The sequence below is a fragment of the Drosophila melanogaster genome, chromosome 3R (assembly GCF_000001215.4).
Source record: "Drosophila melanogaster chromosome 3R".
NCBI lineage: Eukaryota > Metazoa > Arthropoda > Insecta > Diptera > Drosophilidae > Drosophila > Drosophila melanogaster.
The window spans coordinates 32,045,075-32,070,162 of NT_033777.3; the positions used below are offsets into that span (position 1 = coordinate 32,045,075).

General features: G+C 36.4%; 3 protein-coding genes across 7 annotated transcripts, besides 5 other annotated features; 1 reads left to right on the plus strand and 2 right to left on the minus strand.

Moving 5' to 3' along the window:
* Nucleotides 1-239: 239 nt before the first annotated feature.
* On the minus strand, nt 240-6,919 carry krz (kurtz). Of its 2 annotated transcripts, none has more exons than NM_080249.5 (2): nt 6,195-6,919; nt 240-4,795 (listed from the first exon to the last, which is right to left on the minus strand). In NM_080249.5, the coding sequence occupies exons 1-2, from the start codon at nt 6,763-6,765 to the stop codon at nt 3,954-3,956; spliced, it is 1,413 nt and encodes a 470-aa protein (NP_524988.1). In that variant the 5' UTR covers nt 6,766-6,919; the 3' UTR covers nt 240-3,953. The 2 variants fall into 2 exon arrangements, with proteins under 2 accessions (NP_524988.1, NP_001247400.1); NM_001260471.2 differs by having other exon boundaries at nt 3,533-4,795.
* A 66-nt stretch (nt 6,920-6,985) lies between these two features.
* On the plus strand, nt 6,986-9,900 carry mod (modulo). 2 transcript variants are annotated; one of them, NM_079875.3, is made up of 6 exons: nt 6,986-7,102; nt 7,246-7,322; nt 7,407-7,903; nt 8,172-8,481; nt 8,549-9,283; nt 9,350-9,900. In NM_079875.3, the coding sequence occupies exons 3-6, from the start codon at nt 7,661-7,663 to the stop codon at nt 9,688-9,690; spliced, it is 1,629 nt and encodes a 542-aa protein (NP_524614.2). In that variant the 5' UTR covers nt 6,986-7,102; nt 7,246-7,322; nt 7,407-7,660; the 3' UTR covers nt 9,691-9,900. The 2 variants fall into 2 exon arrangements, with proteins under 2 accessions (NP_524614.2, NP_001247401.1); NM_001260472.2 differs by lacking the exons at nt 6,986-7,102; nt 7,246-7,322 and having other exon boundaries at nt 7,546-7,903.
* Nucleotides 9,901-10,204: 304 nt separating this feature from the next.
* Nucleotides 10,205-23,367, minus strand: Map205 (Microtubule-associated protein 205). 3 transcript variants are annotated; one of them, NM_001276225.1, is made up of 3 exons: nt 21,255-23,367; nt 13,858-14,071; nt 10,205-13,695 (listed from the first exon to the last, which is right to left on the minus strand). In NM_001276225.1, exons 1-3 carry the CDS (start codon nt 22,920-22,922, stop codon nt 12,248-12,250), a joined length of 3,330 nt encoding a protein of 1,109 aa, NP_001263154.1. In that variant the 5' UTR covers nt 22,923-23,367; the 3' UTR covers nt 10,205-12,247. The 3 variants fall into 3 exon arrangements, with proteins under 3 accessions (NP_001263154.1, NP_733465.1, NP_524615.1); NM_170586.2 differs by adding an exon at nt 16,372-16,437 and having other exon boundaries at nt 11,518-14,071; NM_079876.3 differs by having other exon boundaries at nt 11,942-14,071.
* Nucleotides 14,775-14,959: a mobile genetic element.
* Nucleotides 17,562-17,622: a mobile genetic element.
* Nucleotides 19,258-19,666: a mobile genetic element.
* Nucleotides 23,368-24,360: 993 nt separating the features above from the next.
* Nucleotides 24,361-24,722: a mobile genetic element.
* Nucleotides 24,723-24,746: 24 nt separating this feature from the next.
* Nucleotides 24,747-25,088: part of a mobile genetic element that runs on past the window's edge.

The window sequence follows — 25,088 nt, forward strand, 5'->3', positions numbered from 1 at the left end:
TTTTTTTTAGTGCTGCCACTTGTGTTTACTTTGATAGAAAGGAGTTGCAAAGGAATTACAGCTCTTAAGCCGTATCGGAAATGAATAACTGCGAGGTCAGAGACAGTATCCCTGAAACCTCACCGAATTCTCTCAAAATGTGTTACTTTCAAAATCGCTAGCCAATCAACTCATGAAATTATAACCCCCTTATTTCCATAAAATGTGTAATGTTCTAGAAATAATTTATACTGCCATTTATGAAATTTTTGTCGATTTTATTATTGCAAATTTATTCAATAATTCACATTAACATTATACAGAAATATTATTTACTCTTTTTCAGAAAACTTGCAATTATCTCGTTCCAATGCGTGCATTAAAAATGCAATCATTAATTACTACCTAAGAGGTGCAACAATACTGACAAATATATAAAAATTAAAAAGAATCGCTAAATCATCAACTATCAGATACCCGTTACTGTACTTTCTTTTACATACCTTATAGTGTATAGTGTAATTGTATACTAGACACTGAAGTCATGGACAACTTAAACCGTAAATGGTATGGCCCTATAACTTTTTAAATAAGGTTAAGGCAATTAAGCCGAAAATATTTATAAAACTATTAAATCATAAAAAACCTGGTAGGAATTTTAGGCTTAAGAGTCGGCACGGATAACGGTTAAAATTTGCTTAGGCGTTACTAGAATCCACATGTAAGCCCCAAATCTGTAGCTCCTAAAGTTAACTTTTAACAGACAGACAGGACTTAAGGGTCAAACAAATCTGGTAGGACCATTGACTTTACGAGTAACGGGTATAGTAATGATATTTGGAATTTTAAAATACGTTGGCAATTTCAATGCAAATGCATTAGTTATTTATGGTTTCGTTCGCATAAGGCTCGTATGTAAAATGTTAATTATTTGATGGACACGTTGGAGGGTAGGGATTATCATGGCATGAGAATTTATATTGATATTATTTTCTAAAATAAAAATTAAAGTTTTTATAAGGATTTCGGCTACCATGTATTATTGTGGTATATACAATGCATTGTTAATTATACAATATTAAAGCTTTTCAAACATAGTCTTTTCCAAAAGTCCACTCTTTTTTCCTCTCTTATGGAGCTCCAACGTGTCAGTCAAAAATGTTCTTTCTCCATATTTCTTTGCATCCTTTTTTCAACACTAAACATACAACATTCAATCTTTCACTTTCGTTTATATTTTTTATACATTAGTCATGAGTAGGTAGGTATTGTATTTCATATTCTGTTTGGTTCGCTCGCTTGATGCGTTGGCTACGGTGGCAAATATTTAGTCGCCTAGTTGTATACACACAATAAACCAAATATTTATCAAATTGAATACAACGCATATCCAGACCAAAACGTTTTTTAGAAAATAAAAGTGACATATTTTTAATATTTCTTGCGCCAGCTTTAAAAGGTTTTATCACCTTAACCCGCTACCCATATATATATATATATATTCTATTTATTGTGCAGGCTATGAAAGGTTTCATCCACTTAAATTGCAACACATATACATATATATGCTATTTTTTAAAAGGTATTATCAAAACCATTACAACTTATCTTAAAAGTTATCTTAGCTTCTTAAAAATCACACCATTTTAACAAATAAGAACATGTAACTCACAGTACAAAAGTGATGTTGCTCATATTGCAGTTGGACCCGTTGAACACGATAATATCGCTAGACCGATAGTTTCTGCGATTTCTGCAATATCTGCTTTGATTTATTATCTTTATTGGAAACTAACTGTAAATTGTTATTTTTAATTCTTAAATAGTTTGGTAAATCATTTGATAATAATTCTACTATGACTAAAGCAAGACGACTCTTTTAAAAAATCAACGATTTGTGTTAAAAAGTTGTTGTGCTCGTTCTAAAATGTATTTGTTCAGGTGGTTCAACTGCAGAAAAGATCATTACAACTCTTCAAGTGCTCATTCGGTTTGGGGCACAAGCTTACATATATTATTTGCTTTTTAAATGCTTCACACTTGAAGTTATGCCCTAATTTTTTCTTTATAAATTTATAATACTCACACACCTCTGCTGTTCTCATTTCAATTTATGCCTTTTAATATTAATTGCTCCAACATTTTTGAATTTGTTGTATTATATTTGTATACATTTAACAAGTTTGTGATGCGCTTAATATTAATTTATTATTATTCATAATTTCTCCAATATTGTTCACTTTAAAAATAAAAGTACGAACCTATACATCAAGCTAATACTAATTTCACATTTACACGTCCTATAAAAAAATAAAATTATTAAAATGTTTTAAATTTTGACAGTATTAGCATTTCCTAAAGCAATAAAATTTAATTTCAGCTCAAGTTCGCAATTTAAAAGCCCCAATTTCAATCATTCGTATTTTTAAAGTGCTTTATAAAAGAAATCATATTTCGTCATCTCTTGTTTGGTTTACATTTGGAAATGTTCTGATCACGTTTTTAATTTGTATCTCTAAATAAGTTTTACGAATGCATTACTCGTGTAGTATTTTTCGTTGGCGAATTTCGATTCGGACATTGTTAATTAAAGTAAGAAAGAAATTGGTGTTCAACGTAAAAATTTCCCACACGAAAGGTATTTCCCAAAGGTGTTTGAAAATTGTCTATGTTAGCTATTTCCGCCTGTGAAGGTCCACTTCATGTAAGCTTTAGCCAAAGCGGTTTTATCAGCAAAGAGCTGGAGTTTTTAATCCAAATCCACCATTAGTTAATTGCTTTGTTGTCGTTTAAATTATTTGTTTTAATTTTTTGTGGAGAAAATTAAAAGTGGCTTAACTGGGTCTAAGACCACATTTCGCCATTACACTTTCAATTACAAGAGAGAACGGTATAGTTGATATACCAGAGTATCATTTTCTCGTTCCCAAACTAGTGATAGAGCTATAAAGAAATTTCAAACCTTTTAAAAAACTGTCTACGTGTGAGTAGTCATGGCAATCTTCTGTAACAAATGGCCATGACAGCGTTTATACAGACAGACGGAAATGGTCAGATCGACTTGGTTGGGTATCCTAACAAATAATAAATGTACCTTATAGGGTCGGACTCGCTTCTAGGGTTACAAAGTTTGTAATGAATCAAGAATGCCGTCTTAAATTAAATTAAATTTGTGCTAAAATTAAATTTAAAAACTATTTTAAAGCTTTTTCAAGAATAGTTTTTTTGCATGCACGACTTTAATGACAAATAACAAATCATTGTTTCAAGGTATGGGTATGGATATTTCTAATATTATTATTTTTTAGTAATAAATTTTGAAAACAAATTATTTTTGAAATATTGGAAGAATATTTATAAAACAACATCCAAACCTCAAGCCATCCTAAAACATTTCTTTTTAATTGCAGAAAAGAAATCTAGAAACATTTTTAGTAACGTACTCTACTCAAAAAACTTATTTTAAATTAGTTGCGAACAAATTATCAATGCATTGCAAAGCAATAACAATGTCCCAAAAAGAAGAGGCATAATAAAAAGATCATTAGAATTTGTAAATGAATTTTTGTTTTATGCGTTTTTATAATGGGAGAGGGCATTTAATAAAAAATATTATACAACATTTACATATCAAATTTTGTGAATTCTTTCAACTTTTACAGGTGTGGCCGAAATACTTCGCTCGTGTAGTTAACTTATGCGTGGGCATTTTGTGTAGATCTGGTGTGTTGACTGGTTTATCAATTTCACATTTTAAAATTCGTACACTTTCAGCTTAAACCCTATAGATACTACAATATATGGCCTACACATATAAAATAGCTTAAATCCAACTGTTTACCATGGCTATTGGTATAAAACTTTACATTTAGAGGTTGCCCAATTTTCTCATACTTTTTATATTATACAAATGCCGAAAATAATAGTAGTATTTTCTTCATATGAATTAATAGTTCGATCTATTCCTTTTTCATCTAGGCCTCTGTTTCAGCGCCTTTTAGACGCAGACGGGCAAAGTCCTCAAAAATTATGTCGTCATCTTGTGCCTCGTCGTCGTCCAGCTGAATGAGATTTGTTGTCGTTGGCACATCCTGCCCGCCAGTAGCCGATTCAGTTTCTCCGTCACTCATGCTCACTAACGGCAGACCCCCGCCTGCTAAACTAGCCCGTGGCGATCGCTCCCCTAACAGTGGATGCTCTTCCTCCTCGGGCTTAGGGTGCATTAGTGTGAATGGCAGCTCAGCTACGAGGTCACCATTTAGAAGTGGCGAGCTAATCAGCAACTTCACCTTCACCTTATAGTGGACCATAATACCGAGACTCTCACGCTGAGCAGGATTGGTAATGAGAGTGCTAGACGCCAAATTGGTGTCCTCATGCTTTAGCTGCCCGTCCAAAGCAAGGCCCCATTTATCCTTATTATTTGCCAATAGGGGGCACAACTCAAATACCTTCGAGAGTGTAAATCCCGGAGCCACTTGACATCCGTCTTCTGACTCGATTTCTGCCACTACAGATTTATATTGCGCCGTCGAAAAGAGACAAATATCCGCAAACTGCCGGACACATACCTTAATCTTTTTTACCGTCCGATTTGAGTTGTTGGCCACATGAACGTTGACCGATATTTTTTCGCCGTGGTGGTATAACTCCTTGTCCAAAGTAGCTTCCAAATGGATCTTGTTTGGCTTCATCATAAACTCCTTGCTTACTTCGATCGATGGCTGCTCACCGACTTTGGATGGTGCGTACATGACTTTGCGAATAGTTAGTCGCACCGAGTTCCGCTTGTGGGGTTTGTCCTCCACGTTCTCACCTATTAGTGATAAACATTATGAATAATGGCATCAATGTATGTATGTTTGTTGAAGAAAACCCATGACGCTCGGGTGTGTCAGTAGTCCGATTCGTTACAAAATTTGTCGTTGATGTTGAGTCTATCATGTATAGAATTCCACGATGTTTAATCACAAGCCGACAATTACTGGCATTTACATATGGATATATATATATATATATATATATATATATATTATTCATATATATGCATATACATTCATTTAATTGATCATCAATAGCATTGCTTTAAAAATACGCATAAATATATATAATTGGTTATCCCAAAAACATAAAAGCTAGGAACATTAGATACACAATTGAACAGACGCAAAGTAAATAAAAATGCTGACTCAATTGTCATGAGGGGAAGCAGAGAAGCACTGAGAAATCGTTTCTTCCAACTGTACAAATTCCAACATTGTTGTTTTTATTCTTAAATTGAATTTGGGCTTATATACAGAAAAAATAAATATTAAGTTCTTGTTATAAACTCTTTTACCCAACAACACGCCAATTGCTGCTATTTTATTAATCTCTGTTTATAACAGTAAACAATTTGGCTGCTGAATAATAATAAAATTCCAACAGAAACTATAAAAGCACAAAAATGTGTAAACAAAATAGGGCAATAGGTAATAATATTTATTGAACAGAGAATGTATTAAGGGGGTGCCACGGGCACATAATATATATGCGAGTGGAGCTCGGCGATCGTACGAAAATATGAAAAATTTAAAATTTACAGAAACCAAAAACCTTTCTACTAATAAAATAAAGCACAAATTCTTTAAACCTTTTTTTAATTATTAAATACAGATTAGAAACTAAACAAATAAACATTTTGAAACTATGTAAGATCTTTGCTGTTGGCACACAAATCGTCAGACCGCCAACTGCGGCGCCTGGTTAAGGCGAACAACAGCATTAACTGCGCTGCAACTTCGGTTGATTCAAATTCCAATTAGAAGTGTCGAATTTCAATTAGGTGAACGCTGCGTCATCAGCCCGACGTAGTTGGATTGATTAACCCTGTGTTCCCAACCGCGTGATGCACGCGCTAACTTACACAAAACCACACATATAAGAAATTTACAGTCTAACTTCTATAGAAAAGAACAAAGCTAGTTTTGCTACTGTAACCATATTCTTAATAAATTATTTTATTCTCAGAAACAATAGTACCCGCAATTTAACTGCTCTAAGGTAAAAGAAAAATTTGTAAAGAAAAAAGAAAAATTTGTAAATTTGTAAATTTAATGTATTGCAACATATATAATAAACACGGTATGTGCCACACTGCGAAATATCAATGATTTTGACTTTGACTGACCACCGTATACGGACACACCCACAAGATCAGACCCACAAAGACTCACCCACAAAGGCCTTCAGCTCGTAGTCTACTCCGCAAGACTTGCCCACATCTCCAGGAGCCGGCTGCAAGGACACAGAGGCTGGGCAATAGGGCGGAACCTCAAAATAAAACGGATGGGCGTTCGGCCCCAGCTTTTTAATTAACCTTTCCTGAAGCCGGGTCATCGGGCGGTCCAGCTGCATGGGCGGATAGATCTGCTCATGCGCCAGATACAGGTCCTTACGGAACGTTAATCCCAAAACATCTAGGTCTTCACGTCCGTACCGAAAGGCGGCAAGCACCTGGCCAAAAACCTTACGGTCCTTTACGTACTCTGGATCAATGAAGACAACACCGTCAATGGGATCCACGTGCGTGACATGGTCGACGAAGTCCCGTTTGCCAAGGTAAACTGTTATCTTGCCGTTGGAGGAGCTCTTCTTAAACACCCGAGTCGCCTGGCGTCTGGAGCTGGCATCTCCACCAGTCTCGTCGCCTGCGCTTCCGCCCCCAGTGCTCCCGGCAGCTGTTACATTGGTGCTGGAGCCATTGCTCACATTTGCTCCTCCACTTCCTCCACCACCACCGTTCATTATGTTATTTGGCGGTTATGCTTGTTATTCTGCTTTTCTGCTGTTCCTGCTTAATTGGAACTCCGTTAAATAAATATATGTGTGCGTTGCGGGACTTGTGCTGCAATTTAATTTTTTATGTGTATACTTGTTCCGCCATTTACCAGCACTGCTTGACAGTCATTGGAAAAATACCAGGGAATATTACATACTAACAAATTATGTACTTCTCTGGTATTTCAATTCAGTGCGAACAAACCGATATATGTTTGGTCGTACCATAATCGCAGCCTATAATTAATATTTATTTTGCATTTTTGGCACCTATTTATATTTCCTAAGTGTGCCCTGGCCCATAGTAAGTGACTTTTAATAATTTTTCTTTCAATACCATTAACAATTGCTTGAATTAACATTAAGTTTCCTACTAAGATAAAATGCAACTGCAGGTTGACTTGGCTTTTTAATGAAATATAATATATATATTATAAATTCCTTTAGAAACAGATGATTCATAGCTGATGATTGAGGAAACTTACCATTTGGAATGTATAAACACATGTAAAATCAGACCGTTGGTAAATATCTAATCATAGATTGTATCCTAAGTCTTAAATAAATACTTTATATAAACTGTTTAATATTTATTTTATTTTTTAAAGGCTTTTATTATTTTTATATGTATACATGTGCATGAACGGACTTTAAACCATATTTAGTAGTGGAATAGAGCTATAAAAATGAGATTGAAGTCTCTAAAATACTTTATTTAATCAGCCTTAGCACCGATAGAGCACAACGGTCACACTGTTCTGTCCCTCTTTTCCACGTGCATTTTATTGAACGAAACCACGCGTTGTTCAGTCCAAACTTGACTTTGCTAATTTTGCCCAGAAAACCTCTAAAAGCTGTCAAAATGGCCCAAAAGAAAGCCGTCACCGTCAAAGGAAAAAAAGCTACGAATGGAGAGGAAAAGCCTTTGGCCAAACGGGTAACCAAGTCCACAAAGGTACAGGAAGAGGAGACAGTAGTCCCCCAATCGCCTTCCAAAAAATCCAGAAAACAGCCTGTTAAAGAAGTGCCGCAGTTCAGTGAAGAGGACGAGTCTGATGTGGAGGAGCAAAATGACGAGCAGCCAGGGGACGACAGCGACTTTGAGGTAAGCTATAAAAAAAACGTGGTCTTCTGAATGGATATGGCTAACATTACATGCATAGTATGCACGTATATATAGATCTGCATGGATAAGAATCCATTTTACGTTTTCTTTGCCACGTGGTTGTAAAGATTTTATAATTATAAGACGAGTGCACATAACCCACGATCCTCTGGTTTTATACCGACTCGGTTCATATATCGATAAAAAAAAAATTGTCTTTATTGGTGCTCTCCCATCAGCGGTTATAAGAAAATTGTCTACTTTTCAGACCGAAGAGGCAGCGGGCTTAATTGACGACGAGGCTGAGGAAGATGAAGAGTACAATAGTGACGATGAGGAAGATGATGATGACGATGAGTTGGAGCCTGGTGAGGTTTCCAAAAGTGAAGGCGCGGATGAGGTAGATGAATCCGATGATGATGAAGAAGCGCCTGTAGAGAAGCCAGTTTCCAAGAAATCAGAAAAAGCCAACTCTGAAAAGTCCGAAGAAAATAGAGGAATTCCAAAAGTAAAGGTTGGCAAGATTCCGCTGGGAACGCCAAAAAACCAGATCGTTTTTGTCACAAACCTACCAAACGGTAAAGTAACTGGTTTATTATTTCATTTTTCAAGTATATTTAAACTTAGTATATTTGTTCCACATAGAGTATCTCCACAAGGACTTGGTCGCATTGTTCGCCAAGTTCGGACGACTTTCCGCTTTGCAGCGTTTCACTAATTTGAATGGCAATAAATCAGTTCTCATTGCCTTTGATACGTCAACTGGAGCAGAAGCTGTTCTGCAGGCTAAGCCTAAAGCGTTAACCCTTGGAGACAATGTTTTGTCTGTGTCCCAACCGAGAAATAAGGAAGAGAACAACGAACGCACGGTGGTGGTTGGCCTGATTGGACCTAATATTACCAAGGACGACTTAAAAACCTTTTTTGAGAAGGTAGCTCCCGTGGAGGCGGTGACTATATCCAGTAACCGCCTCATGCCCAGAGCTTTTGTACGTTTGGCGTCGGTCGATGACATACCGAAGGCTCTTAAACTGCATAGCACTGAGCTGTTTTCTCGCTTTATAACGGTTCGTCGGATCTCACAAGAATCGATTTCACGTACCAGTGAACTTACCTTGGTTGTCGAAAATGTGGGCAAACACGAGTCTTACAGCTCCGACGCTCTAGAAAAGATATTCAAAAAATTTGGTGATGTTGAAGAAATCGACGTTGTGTGCAGCAAGGCAGTTTTAGCTTTTGTCACGTTCAAGCAGTCGGATGCCGCCACGAAGGCTTTAGCACAACTCGACGGAAAGACTGTTAATAAGTTTGAGTGGAAGCTTCACCGATTCGAACGCAGCACCTCGGGGAGGGCCATTCTTGTGACGAACTTGACTTCAGGTGGGTTACCCGTTTCGTAAAATTGTTTAAAATTATTAATCATTATCATGTAAAATTTCGTTGTAGATGCTACTGAAGCCGACCTGCGGAAAGTGTTTAACGATAGCGGCGAAATCGAAAGCATCATAATGTTGGGCCAAAAAGCGGTAGTAAAGTTCAAGGACGATGAGGGTTTCTGCAAATCTTTCTTGGCTAATGAAAGCATTGTAAACAACGCCCCTATATTTATTGAGCCAAACTCTCTGCTGAAGCATAGATTGTTAAAGAAACGCTTAGCTATTGGTCAGACCCGCGCCCCGCGGAAGTTCCAAAAGGACACTAAGCCAAACTTTGGTAAAAAACCATTTAACAAGCGCCCGGCACAAGAGAATGGTGGTAAATCGTTTGTTAAAAGGGCAAGATTTTAGAACTTGAACACTACAAGAATTAGCTTTAAGTTGCGTAGTACCATAAATACGGCCACAGCCCCGATAATTCCATACAACTTGATGTTATGGATTTAGTTGATAAGAGATACTCCATTAAATTTTTACCGGAGAAATGCTAGCCGTATTCAAGCAGATGTCGATTTTTATAAGCATCGGACATGGAACTAAATAAAAGTAAATAAAAACCCCGATAAGAATTTTGTATTCAACGTCTTGGTTTTGGGTAACTAGATACTTCAAAAAACGATTTACTGCTTATATGAACGTATACAGGTGCGATCTCCAGTATATTCCGTTTTTTTTTTTGTGTTTGAATTTTATCTCGCTTCGGTACTCTCGTATATAGGTTCCTATCCCTTCCAAATGGCCCAATGTACAGCTGCGCTTGTTCAAAAAGCGAGAACTATATGAATTTCCTTTGTATAATTAATTTATTAGTAATACATTTTTGTAGTATTTTATAATTTTTTGAATTTTTTTGTTCATACTCAGAAATCTAATATGGTTGGCTAACATATGTATAAACTTGTAAATGTTTGTATGTATGTTTATATTTTTTGTAAATGCCATTTAGATTAGTACTTTAAATTTCAGTAATTGTTGGTTCAAAAAATTAGTTTATCCTTTTTATGTGTAAATATGTATAAAAAATCATCACTTGGATAAAAGCAACGTATAGGGAGTTTAGCCAACCTAAAAAAAACCCTTTCGATTAGGAATTTCCCAATCACTCTGTTTATATATAGTTCGTTCAAGCTACAAAAAACTGTGCTCGTGACGCGTTTGGCTTACTGACAAGTTTTTGTGTGTTATATGTAAGTCTCTGTCTCATGTTGCTTTTGACCTTGTTTTATAAGAAATATAATATCGCTATCGTAATATAGCTTAGGCAGAAAATCACTAATAAGGCAAATTAAAGTGAAGGGCACTGTGTGGGACTTCTGAAAATACATAATGCAAACAAGCTTACTATTTAAACTTGACAACTTATATATCTCAGAGTTCGTTTAAGCCGTGCATAACTCATATACGTTGTATAGGCAAATTATAAGCCCTAGAATATTACTTTTTTTAGATATACTTTCACGAGAGCTTTTTCTTTCATGACGAATTGAAGTAGGTGACACTATCTTTCACAAAGCTTATAAAATTATGCCTACACAAAGGATAAAAGAATACAAAAATAAAACAACTGAAAGATTTTTAAAATATTTCTTGTTATTTTTATATAATTGTAGTATTGTATTAAACAGACAAATAAAGAGCGTATAAGTGTGCTGGAGATACATTCAGTTTTTTGATCCATGTGGCATAAACAACAAATTATAAATAATAATACATTTTTAACTGAGTCACAAAAAAATATAAGTCAAACGAAATAAAATATGAAATGGAAAACGTTTTAAAATTATAAGAAAACACTGGGTAAAAGCTTTTCCTCGTTTAATATTAGTACTGAACATGTTTATAGTGCTGCTCAATTTCCACATTATTAAATTTATAAATCCATTGAAATATAATATGTTTACAGATTTGTTAAATAATAAAATAAAGGTGCTTGGTAGTACAATAAAACCACATAAAATTCGGCCAATGTATAGACATTTTTTTGAAGAAGCAGTCTACAAGTTTCGCTGGTTAAATAACCTTGGTTTTCGTTGGATTAGTTTTAATTCGTTTTGGTTTTCGGTATATTCACCTTAAGACGCCGATAGCTTAACTTGAATTTTCATTTCTTTCTTTTTCTTGCTTTTATTCATGTGTTTTTGTTTTCTTTTGGCATGTGCCACAATTCCTATTCAATACATAATTCTTTTTGATAAAGGACAATTTGTAAATGTTTGACGCAATTTAATGAAATTTCGAATGTGATCAAAAAATGTATTAAAAACATTTTAAATGTAATTGTTATATTTTTAAATAACGGAGAACATGGTGACATTGATCTTTCGATTTGGTTACAAAGTAGCACAAACATTAGTTCACTATGGTATAAAGTAAAAGATTATATAAATAAGTTCAATGAGCAGAAAATCCTAATTTGGTAAGCAAGAGGATGCTACTGTATTCTTCATTTTTCTTTTAACGTTTTCGAAGTTTTCTGCTGTTAAAAGTTTAAAAGTTGTACGAAATTTAATTTAAGAATTTAAGAACGTGAGCAAAAATTTTTTTTAAAGCATTTCAAAAGTAAATATTTAATTTTTAAATAACAGAACACTTGGTGACATTTATCTTTCGTTTTCGTTACAAAATAGCACAAACATTTATTCGCTCTGCGTTCATTACAGTAGTTCATTATTTTTTGAAATAAAATGATTTAATAATATGTAGCAAGAAATCGAGGGTATAATCGTATATAAATAAGTTCAATAAGCAAAAATTCCTAATTTGGTTACCAGGATGCTATTGTATTCATCGTTTTTCTTATTACGTCTTCGAAATTTTTTTCTGTTCGTTTTAAACACTTTTTCTCAATATGTTTTCAGTATTAATAAAGTAATTTTAGGTTTGTGTGATCTGGAATTTAGGATACATATTAAAAATCCAAAAGGGGCACTTCAGCATTATGGGCAGGGACATCTTGTTCGTGAAGCTTTTGCTCTTCAATAATCTTAACCTCTTCTGCTAGGCCCTTTCCCTTAAGCTTGACCACTTCTTCCGCATTGATCTGACCATTAGGTGTTGGGACACATTCATTTGATGGTGCTACCCCTTCCCCGCCCATCAAAGTAGAATTCCGAGCTTTTAATACAGCCGGCGATGACTTAGCCGTGCCATCTTTGGATTGCGGTGTCAATGGCTTGGAAGCAGCTTTGCCTGGTGCTGCCTTTAATGGTGATGACTTCCTAAGAGAGGACGTAGTTGTAGTAGAGGAGCTTCCAGGAACCAGCAAACGACGAGATGTACTCCCATTGTTATAGGTTAAGCTAGCTGAATGCGTAAACTTTGGAGCTGAGCGAGCTGTGAAAGATTTTGTGATAGTTGCGGTAGCAGTGGAAGTGGTGGTAGAGCTGGTATTCTTGCCCAATCCATTGGATTGCTGCTTGTTAGGGCTACGAGTAGAAAATGAAGGGGTACTTGTGCTAGGCACCTTTCGCACAGTGGTGGTGGAGGAAATGGTGCTGCGCGGCGACAAAACTTTAGGCTTGACTGGGGCTGTCATTGTGGCCGCAGGGCGAACTTTTGTTGAAGCAGCGCTGCCAGGAGCAGATCCTTTTGCATTTGTAACTGGTCGTCGAGCAGTTGAGGAGGCTACAGATCCTGTTCCACTTGTTGCTGGTCTGCGAGCGTTGGTACTGACCAAAGGGCGAAGTGTTGTCCTGGTTACATTATCAGATGCAGTACCACTTGCAGTCGGCTTGTTAGTTATGGTCTTGGCCCCTAAAGTTACCTTGCTCACTGGAGCTGTAGCTGGTCGTGTGCCGCTTAACTTGGTTGGTGGTTTAACTGTTGATCCTACATTACTGCTTAGTGACTTTCGGGGATTTCCAGTTAGTGAAGATGTAGTCGAAGTTTTTGTAGCTATACTGGTACTTTTGATTCCAAGGCGGGCGGTACTTGGACGTGGAGCGGCCGACTTGTTTGCCCCGTAAACAGAAGTAGAACTCGCTGTAGTCTTCTTCATTACAAGGGTTTCTGTTTTCGATTTTGCACTAGCTGCTGTAGATCCTGCTTTGGTGGCTGAGTGGGTTTTGGTAGCACCAACCACAGCACCTCCAGCCACTGTAGCAACAGAAGTTTTTTCAGACAAACTTTTCGCAACTTCGACATCTTTTTCCGGTTCTAAAATATCTTCCAAAGGTTTATTACTTGCGATAACATATTCATCAAACTGAGAAATTGACTGCCCATCGGCAGCAGTTGACACTGACTCCTCTGGAGCAACAGAGCGCAGTTTCTCCTCCAAAGCAGAAGTCAGCAGTTGCTCATCTGTAGTATCAGGCAACAGTTTCTCCTTTGAAGCCGAAGAAAGCGGTATCTCATCTGAAACAGAAATAGGAAGTCGCTCTTCTTCAACAACGAAGTTCTTTTCAGTGCCAAGATTTTCAACCTGGGCAACAACATCTCCAACAGGGTGCAGCAGCTCCTCCTTTACAAAGGCTTGTTGCTCACTCCTATGATCCTCTACTTCATTTGAAGACTTACTAGCAACTTTATCACATATAGCAAAGTCCTCGGAAGCTGGTATAGGCATACCTCCCACATCCTCCATCATTGTATTCGCCTGCTCTATCACCAGGTGGGCGGGCGTGAAGGGCTGGGCAAACGGATTAATACCTTCCGGTGGAGATGATATTTCATCAAAGTTTTGAGTTTCATAACCAGAAACTGATTCAAAAACAGCATTTTCCTCGTCGTTCTGAAAAATACAGCATTTGTGTGGGGTAAATATTTGCTAGTATTTAAGAAAATATCTATGCACCGCTCTTAGAAATAACTTTTTCGGTGCTTCATTGTTATGTAGCTATTAGACATTACAAAAATCATGAATGAAAATAAATTACCACTAATAACAGTAGAGGTACTACCGATAAATAAGTAATGAGAAAAGACCGAACTATAGCATTTTTTACGATCTTGAAAAAGAATAAGTATTTATTAAGTATTTGTATAAGTGCTTCTTCTCTTGGCTTGCTTTTTGTAATTTTCTCACAAAGGAGAAAGCATGAATGCAAAGCATATGAGTGTTTGTCAGGCTGCTTTTTTGGGCTTCCAACACACATTTTCGAGTTTTGGCACGCGCACATTTATTTCCAAAGCATGCCAATTATTACAATGACATCAGCTTGCCATAAAATAACTTGTGAAGTAAGATAGTTAGTTATTTGCAAAGTTAAGTGCAATGTCAAATTTCGTCTAAATCGAAACTTCAGCTCATCATAATGTAGGCAGCAGTTTCTCGACACTATATAATTTAGTTTTTCATTTGATACACATGAGACGACAATATTATATAGCTTTTATATTACAGGCGGAAAATGACTAGCTAATTAATGATCATACAAGTTCTTATGGGGTATACAAGTGTGTTTATACCCGTTAGTAGTGGAGTAAAAGCGTACACTAGATTCGTTGAAAAGTATGTAACAGGCTGAAGGAACTGCCTAAATTTAACCCACACAATTTTTCAAAAAGTGTCGATATTTTGTTTAATTTTTATTAGTCTTGTAAATTTCTATCGATTTGCCAAAAAGTTTTTTCACGACACCTACAAACCCCGGGGAACTTGACTATAGCATTCTCTCTTGTTTTATTACATAAGTATTGAAAGCCAAATGTAGCTTAATTTGTTTGTAAGTTGGACAAAGTTGTAATATATAATTATTGAAAGCCAAATGTAGATTCAATTTTTTTAAAGTTTGACAAGGTTTTAAAAAATTCTTTTGTTTTCGAAATACATATGTATTTTCAAATTGACAACGAAAAAAACTACAACCTACCGGTAAAAACAACAACAAACAGGAAAACATTCAACAAAAACCATAAAAATGCGGATGGGAAAGGTCTCTGTTACTTTGAGTAGTTAAATAGCGTTAGCTTTGGACTCTGCCACCGCAGGTGTCGGGTAAATGTGATGAATGGAAGGGCGGCTATGGAACTTTTCCGCTATCACGCGAAGACTGTATCTCAGCACCAAAAGCAGTGCGCTCTAAAACTCTAAAATGTCATTGACCAGTAAATGCCACTAGAGGGGGCAATTTGCCATCGGACGGGGCTCGTTCCCAACTCCCTGTTGATGTTTTCCACTTTTAGCTCACTTGCTCGATGGGCGGCTGACTTTCGCTAGCTACACTTAAAAACAGCATCTGCATATTATGTTTGAATAAACCATCTTTATTAAACTTTATCTATAAATATTTGTATATCGTAATACACAAATTGTTTCTCCTAAAATAAATCTTGTTTTTTTTTTATATTGAATATACTATGAACAAGAAAGAAAGCTATGTTCGGCAAGGCGCATACGGAAGAAGAACAAAAACAACGAAACTTTGATTCATTCTAATATTTTCGTCCGATTTTAAGTAAAAATTATATTGTCAAAAATCTGCTGTAGACCGAATATGAAAAACGTATGACTAGAAACGAGGCAGGCACTCCGAATTTCTTCTTAATTTTGTATTAATCTTTTTCTTTTTCAGTTTCCTTCGTTTTGACCACCACTCCACTCACGGATTGGACTGTTGCTCAAGCGTAATGGGGTTAAAAGTGAGCTGAAGCGAACAAGACCAAAAGGCATATAATACAAAACGGGGCTTAGACAGACAAAAGCTCTTTTAGAGTAGTTCACATTTATATCATTTGTTTGTCATGACTCATCGCCAAATTTACACTATAGTATTTTTTAAAAGGTGTTTTTTATATGCGAACATTGTTTGAAACATTTCATATCAGTTCCTAATGTTGTCTGCTCATAGAAAATTAGCCGGCCGGTAAATTTGTTTTTCTATGCTTTTTGCTGATCTTTTCATTCTCTCAAAAAATGTATAACCAAACAAAAACATTTTGAACGCCATAAAAAAAAATATTTTCAAACCCTATAATGGGCTTGATAAACATCACAATGCGGTTGGCATGTCTGTGTGAATTTATATCCATTTTTGTACTTGAAGAAACGGAAGAATGAAAGACTGGCAATGATGAGTAACTCACACTTACTTGCTCACTAGCTCGTACGTGTTTGCATGAGTGTATAATAGAAGGGAGTGTGTGCTTGCCAAAAAGCTGCAAAGAGAACGCAACGATGACATCAACAATTTTTCGTAAGCGACCAAAAATAGTGCCAATTTCCATGTTTGATGAGTAAAATATAATAAGAAATAAAAAATTGCCTATAATTTCTCGGTAACTTCTTTAGAGGGGGCAGTGCACACTTTAGTAAGGTATGTTAGGAAATCAAAGTAAACATTTAAAATGTTTATGGCGCATACAACGAAATAACCAACAAAAACAAATAAATAAAAACATATGGAGTATATTTTCTTAAAATTGGGAAATAAACATATGTTAAGTACAAATTAATATAAAAGATACTTCAAATTTTAATGTTTATATTACTTCATATACAATAAAGTATGGTGTTTGAATAAGTATATATATAAAGTTTGTATCCCTTTCCCTCCTTTTTAGCATTCAATACTTGATACGGCTCGTTCAAAATTTAAAAAGGTCTTGAGTAAGACACAAATGGGAGTGAGACATAGTTATGTATGTATGTAGCTATAGAGTCCAAAAAAAGAATGCAATAACGACATCCAGGGATATTTACTAATGGAGTAATAGATACAAAAATTTAAAAGCAAAAAGGTTGAAGCCGTTTCTCTTGTTTTGTTTTGGTTTATTTACATATGTAACTCATATTTCAAATTACTTTTCTTTCGGCGATATTTAAAAGTTGATAGGGTAACCCCGTTTTTTATTTTCATTATTAAATACAAGACATTCTACTATCAAGACACATTTATTTACGTAAATACCAATGTAAATATGCCTTTAACTAACGACAACGTAAGACTACGTTCAACATACAATCAATCAGCATTTTATGTCATTCGATGTCGTAATAATTTAACCGTTTCTTGTTTCCAATCAAAGAAATTTAATAAAAATGTTATTCAAAACGAATTCTTCATCGTAAGTAAATTAAATTTGAGCTTAAGACATTTCGTTGGCATGCATTTGTCAACAAATACTAACAATTTAATTACTCTACCATATGCAACAATTTTGCTTTCCTTATTAAATGTACTTCGTACATCATACTACGTCACCGGCTTTAAAAGTAATTGTCCCAAATTAAAAAAAATGTTTGTGCACTGAAAGGTATGGAAAAATTAATTTTAATTTTAATTTAATTTAACAAAATTAAATATAGTATACAATACTAAATCTAATTAAATTTAATGAGTAATTAAAAAGTCAATTATAAATAAAAATTTTAATATGTATTCCAAACACTATATCCCGCATAGCTAAGATTTCCGAGATCAATAACAAATTAATACTAATCGCAAGGAATGCCACTTACTCCATACACAGGTATACATATTGCTAAAACAAAATATACACGTTTTCAAGAAATATGACGAAAGATAAAGATTTTTACACTTCTTCACATTACATTTACTTCTGTGAAAGCTAAAAAATTACCCGAAAACGAATATTGAGATTGGAAAAAAGAGAGATAAATACATTTAGAAAGCAACTGCGCTACATTTGGATACTCACATTAGAACGGAGTCGCAGCCATGAAATTGGCTGGCTTTCTTGGCCAACTCGGACCTGAAGTCTTACTATAAAACACTCAAAGTTAAGCCTCCGTATTAAAATGAAAGCAGTAAGTTGCACGATAAAAGAAAAAATGGGGACGGAAAATTAAAGGCAAACTAGTAAATTCATAAAACGGTGAAATATGCGATACAAACAGAATGAACAGCACAGACGGAAAAAATTGGTAATGGCCAAGTCGTAATAAAACACCTGGCCAAGTTTGTTGGCCAGCACACGAACATTGGTTTGGAAAATGGAGAAGAAACAGGAAGCACCCCGTGGAAAAAATGGAAAAGGCAATGATTTTATATTTTTAATTCTTTGCCATTGGCCCCAAGTATTAAAAAAAAAAAGGGACAGCGATGCAGCCCTTGCGAAGACTGCATTCTAAACATCAAAACTAATTTGCATTTCTTTTTCATATTCATAAAACAATTATTTTGATATTTTGATGGTTTGGCGTCCGTTCATGGACAGTTCAGATTTCAATATATTTAATTCAATAGTACCTATAGATTTTAATTTTTTAATTACACTTTAAGGACAAAAGTTTTAGGATTATACAAATAAATATTGAGAAGAGTTTTTTGTGGGCGATCGTTAATTCACTTTCCTCAGCGCCTTGCAGTTAAAAACACTATTAACTATGCTTTTCGATGAACACTCCCCAAAGCATTACGCCAATGCGCACTACACATACCTCCAGCTACGATTAAACTATATTTATATACCAGGATCCGAGCTCCCACCACTGATCCATGCGTTGCATGGGCAAACGAAAAGACACAACTTGGCACTTGGCAGAGTATTTTTGAATTTTAAAATACACATGGCCATGGGATAAGGAATACAGCCAAGGTATGAATCTCAGAAAATGCAATGCGATCATACAGCTGTGATCATCTAAATAAAGGCATAAATTGTTATTAAACAGTTCTTATAGGTAAATAAATTCCCCTGATTTGAAAAAAATGTCTGTACTTCGGTGTTCATTAATGTCAATTATTAACATAAAAAAAATTGAAAAAATGAATTGAATTGAAAATTTTTTTCTATACATTTTTTTTACAGTTCTTGACTAGAATTCGAAGCGAGTCATTACTTGGGCGCGTGAACATGTTTGTGCTTCTGTAATATTTCCTAATCATGTTTTAATCGCTTGATTATTGTCGGCACTGCCTCTGACAAGGTGCGACTTAAAAACAATTTTAATTGGTGCACTTTAATCACAGTGTAATAAAATCGTATTTAAAAATATCTGTACAACAATCATACTTTTAAACAAGAGAGAATGCTATAGTCGACTTCCCCGACTATCAGATATCCATTACTTAGCTAAAGTGAATGCGAGCGCGAAATTGAATCATTTTTCTGGGATATCGATAGATATTGGGAAATAAAATAAGAGAAAAATTAAAAAATTGTTTTTATTGTGCGTGGTAGTTTTTGGCGGTTTTAGGGCGTTGCAAAATTTTTTTTTTTTAATCGATACAAATTTACAAGACTAATCAAAATGTGATCTCGACGCTCATACGGACATACGGACATGGCTAGATCGACTCGGCTATTAATCCTGATCAAGAATATATATACTTTATATAGTCGGAAACGCTTCCTTCTGCCTGTTACATACTTTTCAACGAATCTAATATACCCTTTTACTCTACAAGTAACGGGTATAAAAAGAACATGATATACCATTAAACCGTAATTTTTTAAAAAGTTCTGTTTTCAGTTTCAGTTATAAAATTTGGTAGTGGCAAACAGTTTGTTTGTGGGTATCGTAGATGCTAGAATGCTAGTGATAGATAGACATTTATGGCTAACTCTACTTGGGCACTGATCCAATTTAAGCTTTAAATACTTTATAGGATAAGAATCGCATTCTTTTATTGATAGATACTTTTTAAAGAATTTAGAATACAGTCAAAGGAAGAAGTAGACGGAACAAAAAAATGCTATCAGCAATATACGTTTCGTATATGTGCACGCACGCAAAAACCGTACGCACATGCATATGTGTATATATGTGTATTAAAAATTTTTAAGTTGTCTCTATTCTCTGTTTTAAAACTTACTGTGTTTTTGTGCATCCCTGTTAGTAAATGCAGCGTATATTGTTGCTCTAATTATGAAAGCGTGTCTGTGTGTGATCAAATGTACATAAATACATATGCATTAAAGTCTCAATTGGGACTTGCAACGAAGCGAAAAGACTGCTACTTCTTGCAGCGGTTGGCAACGCCATTAGCTTTTCATTGTTGGAGCTAGAAGTTTTGCTACTCAGATTGCAGACTCAAAGAGAAAGAGAGCTGGCGAGAGAGCTAAACTTCATTCGAACTCAGCTCATCGAAATCTTAAAAACGAACGAAAACCAAACATAAAAATAGGAATTTCGGGTAACAGTTTATTAGTTTACGTTTTAATATATATTTATGGGACACAGGAAATAACCTTTAACTTAAGGCTTTTAATAACACCTGTACATTAGTATAAGGAAGGAAAAAAACCCTTTTACCTATATTACTTAGGATTGCAAACATTCCCAATATAACTTTGTACTGTACATTGCCACTGCAACAATCTAAGTTTTTTAGACTAATATAAGGACAAACCTTTAACTTTAGAAATAAAAAAAGACATAACACCAAATAAATACAAAACTCTGTCTTACTCAAAACCCAACACCATATTCCATTCAATGGAAACACTTGCATGTCCTGTTGGGTGTAAAAATTGAGTAACACACGTCCAACAACAAAAAGCAACCCCACCCAAATGCAAAAAACAAAGGGAGAGCGTAGGAAACAGCAATGTCGACAGTGCCGCGAGAGCGAGCCAAATGACGCACCCCAGGACAAAATAAAATTTAAAAAGAGCACACCTCAATAATCATTAAAACAGAATTTAATTAATACTATGCAGCAATCATCAGAAAGAACATTACTAAGTATGCAAAACAAACAAAAGTAGTTATGAAGTTATAAACTAGGCTGCGCATTAAAAGTTAAAACTTTGAATCTAAATACTACTCATTTGTAATCGAATAAATGATTGATTTTAAAAAAAGTAAGCCCCAAAAGAAAGAGAGTTATAAGGAGAGTTTGGGAATGAATGAAGTCCACAGGCGCTGTAGCGTATCATGCACATGCGATGTTCAAACACAAAAGAGTATAACAACAAAGTTAATAATTTATCTTAGAAACTTGTGATTTCAAATGAAGTGTGTATAATAATAGATCTTGCAAATTTGCTCATGATTTTTAGCTTACCTGTAGAGGAGCTTGAGATGAAACAACCCCAAAGAAATGGGATTCCGGATCCAACGTGTACTCCTCAACTAGCTCCTTGGTGTCTTCAACCAGATGTTTCTCTGCAGTGGAAGAAAGGGGCGAAGGTGTGATGTCTACAATGCCAGCTTGCTGGGATTCCAGCTCCAATTTCGCCACAGGCGAGTCTGCTTCGGAGCTCAACTGGGGTGCACTGGTGTCTAGCAATAAACTCTGGTCGGCAAAAATATCAGAGCACTCAGCGGGAAGCTGCATTTGCTCCTGGCAGCCCTCTTGAGCCTTTTGAGAGGTATGTTCCAAATAAAATGAAGCCTGCATTGGATCCTGCTCAGTGTTATTGAATAATGTGTGCGATTCCTGATTGTTTGGGAAGTCGGACTGAAACTGGAGCTCCTCTGTAGAAGGCGACTTCGAGACATGTTCTTTCTCTTCCACATGAATTAGTTCCTTATCGTCACAAGTCTGAATTGGCAAAGGTTGCACGGAATTTAAGATATCTTCAATGGAGGAGTTGTGCTCGGCATAAATCGATTGTTTCATGATGTCGGCGTCGTTGGGCACCTGATCTAGTGGCAACTCCATATCGACACTTGTCTCTGGACCGTGATCCAGAACATCCCTTAAGGCTGCTTGGTCAGCGGTTCCTATACCGTTCAACAACTGCATCTCCAGGTGTCCTGCCCCAAAAGTGTCCGATTCCTGCTCCAACTCGTGGGGTCGCATATCCGCTTCAATGTCAAATTCCCGCTCGTCGGGCACGGCAATACCATCCATGTTGATTCGGGCGAATTCTTTCCGCGGACTTTCCGCCACCAAATCGTCAAGGGTCCCTCCCGGTAGAAATGGGCGGGGCTGAACACCAGGTAGTGGATCTTCAGCAGCAGGAAGGGGAGAGGATGATTGTGAGCCAACGCCAGGCACAAAGGCCACAGCATTGGGGTTTAGCTGCGAGTGGTTTTCTTCCAGGTTTTTAACAAAATAGGAGTTTTCCTTGTTGTCGAAGTCCACTAACTGCTCTTGACCAACCGTTTGGGCCACCATAACGACCTCCTCCTGATCTAAAGGCGAGGAGTTGTTCTCACTGAGACTGCTTGTTCCATAAGTAGTGGCCACGGAGCTGTGCTCATCCTCATCTTCCTGACGGGGATCCTCGTGAACACCTTGTGATTCTATCTGCTGCTGCTGTTGAAGCTGCTCCGGCAACTGGTTTGGCTCCTGGGCCTGCCTGGCAACTACCTCGTCCGTTGAAGTAGTGGTGTTAGAATTTGTCGAGAAGTCACCATCGTTCTTGATCACTTCCACGTCCTCTTCGTACAGATTGAAGACAGCGGCAGCTCCGTTTCCGTGAACTTGATTATCTGAGTCCCGTCCGGGCCCGAAGCCATTGCCGGTTTCCTTTGTCAGTGGAAGCTTTTCCTGTTGAAGCTTTTCACTCTGCCGCACCTCGTGTATGTACTTCCACTCCTCGTCTTCTTCCCCGTCGACTTCGTCCGACTTTGAGGGCGCAATGCCAGGAGCGCAGCCGTTCCCCCCAGTAGCGTCTGCCAGATGAGGATTATGCTCGCCGGCGCCTCCGCAAATTTGCAGACTTTCGGCCAGGCGGTTCTGCAAGTAGTTGTCCAACTGCGCGTTGTCCTCGTGGTGTTCCATCCTTTAGGATTTAATTGGTATAAATGATGCGCCAACAGAAACAGGTATTTTTGTAGAGAGATGATTCAGATTGCTCGTGATTCACGCGCCACTGCGTTTTTTTTCTCGATTCCACTTTTATTGGCGTTGCTGTTCTTGCAGATTTCTACACTCACACCAATACACACACTCTCCCAGCGAAAGAGAGACACAGTACAGGAACGGATAAGAGCACGATTTCGTTGCTTGTCCTTCCACTTCCTTCGCCTTTGCTTGCACTCCAAGTATATAATTACTTGTCGAAATAAACACAGCTTGCCGAGCCCGTTAGTCTTTTTATTTTTCTTTCAGAGATTTTAGTAAGTTATTCCCTTTTTTGTTCGCTCCGGTTGCTCTTACTTTTGAATTGCTTGCCGACCAATTTTTGCGCACACCCACCCTGACGAAAAAACGAAATATGAACGTACTTGGCTTGTCTTGAAATACCGACAGTGGATCGTTTGTTAAAATACTGAATGATATCTTTTAGTATATATAAGATATCGATAGCTCGATTAATACTAAATGACAGGTTTTTTGTCGAACGGTCTGTCCTCAGTATTTTCACGCAATCCGGGAACAAGATATCGGTTCGTCGATACTTCGATAAGTTGATTGGTATTATAGCTCTATTAATACTAACGTCCAGTAGATTTTGTCCAACGGTCTGTCCACAGTATATTTACTTATTATCAGCAGGAGGATATATTAAATCGCACAATAAGTCCCTTTCAGTTGACGTTATAATAAATACTCATTAAATAATCAACAAGCGGCTGTAAATTATATGGTTTTAACCATTTTTGGCTAAATATAAAATAAAAAACGGCTAGAAAGTTGAGTTCTTTAATTTTTTTAAGAATGATATTAATCGTAAGGCTTTAGGCTATACAAAATTTATTTTAGCTCTTCGGCTTGATATTATTTTATAAAAAGCTGTGTCGTGTTCTCGATACTAAGGTTATGCCCCACGGTCCCCTTTGCGGTGCTTGATATGTCGGCACAAGAGAAAATCGATTACCGTAGGACAGTCAGATTTCATAGAGCTAAGGCAAACGGAACATTGGCATATCAGTTCTAAAGCGTTTTTTTTTATTCTTTTATCGATTGGATTTGCTTGCTCCCTTTTATTGCCCGATTTCGCCTAAAAAATTTGCAATTAATTTTTGTCTCGTCTTACATACGGCTACGAGGATGTTTTATTTATTTTTGTCTCGTCTTACATACGGCTACGAGGATTTTTTATTTATTTTTAGACTTAGCATTTTATCAAATAATCTACGGCTACGAGGATGTTGTATTTATTTTTAGACTTAGCATTTTATCAAATAATCTGTAAGAGCATAATACACCCCCTTCCTCATTTTAACATGCTAGCTGCGAAAGGTTTTTATAACGTTACTCGTAGAGTAAGAGGGTATACTAGATTCGTTGAAAAGTATGTAACAGGCAGAAGGAAGCGTTTCCGAACATATAAAGTATATATATTCTTGATCAGGATCAATAGCCGAGTCGAACTGGCCATGTCCGACTGTCCGTCTTATTGTCCGCGTGAGAGTCTCGATCTCAGAAACTATTAAAGCTAGAAGGTTGAGATGAAGCATACAGATTCTAGAAACGAAGACACAGCGGAAGTTTGTTGACCCATGCTGCCACGCCCACTCTAAAGCCCACAAGCCGCACAAAACTGCCACGCCCAATCTTTTAAAAATTTGTTGATATCATTTTACATTTTTATTTGTCTTGGCAATGTCTATCGACGTGCAACCAATTTTTTGCCAAAAAAAATGTATAAAAATTTACACGACCAACAAAATTATGAAATAATATCCAACAATTTTTTTAAAAATGTGGTCGTGGTAGTTCTAGGTGGTTTTAGATCTTTAGAGTGGGCGTGTCAAAAAGTTTTTGGCGAATCGATAGAACTTTACAAGACTAATAAAATTATGAAAAAATATCCAAAAGTTGTTTAAAAGCTCTGCTCGTTGCAGTTTTGGGGGGTTTTGTGGGCGTTAGGGTGGTCTCTAGAATCTGTATGCTTCATCTCAACCTTCTAGCTTTAATGGTTCCTAAGGTCTCGACGTTCATACGAACAGACGGACTGGGCTAGATCGACTTGGATCTTGATCCTGATCAAGAATATATATA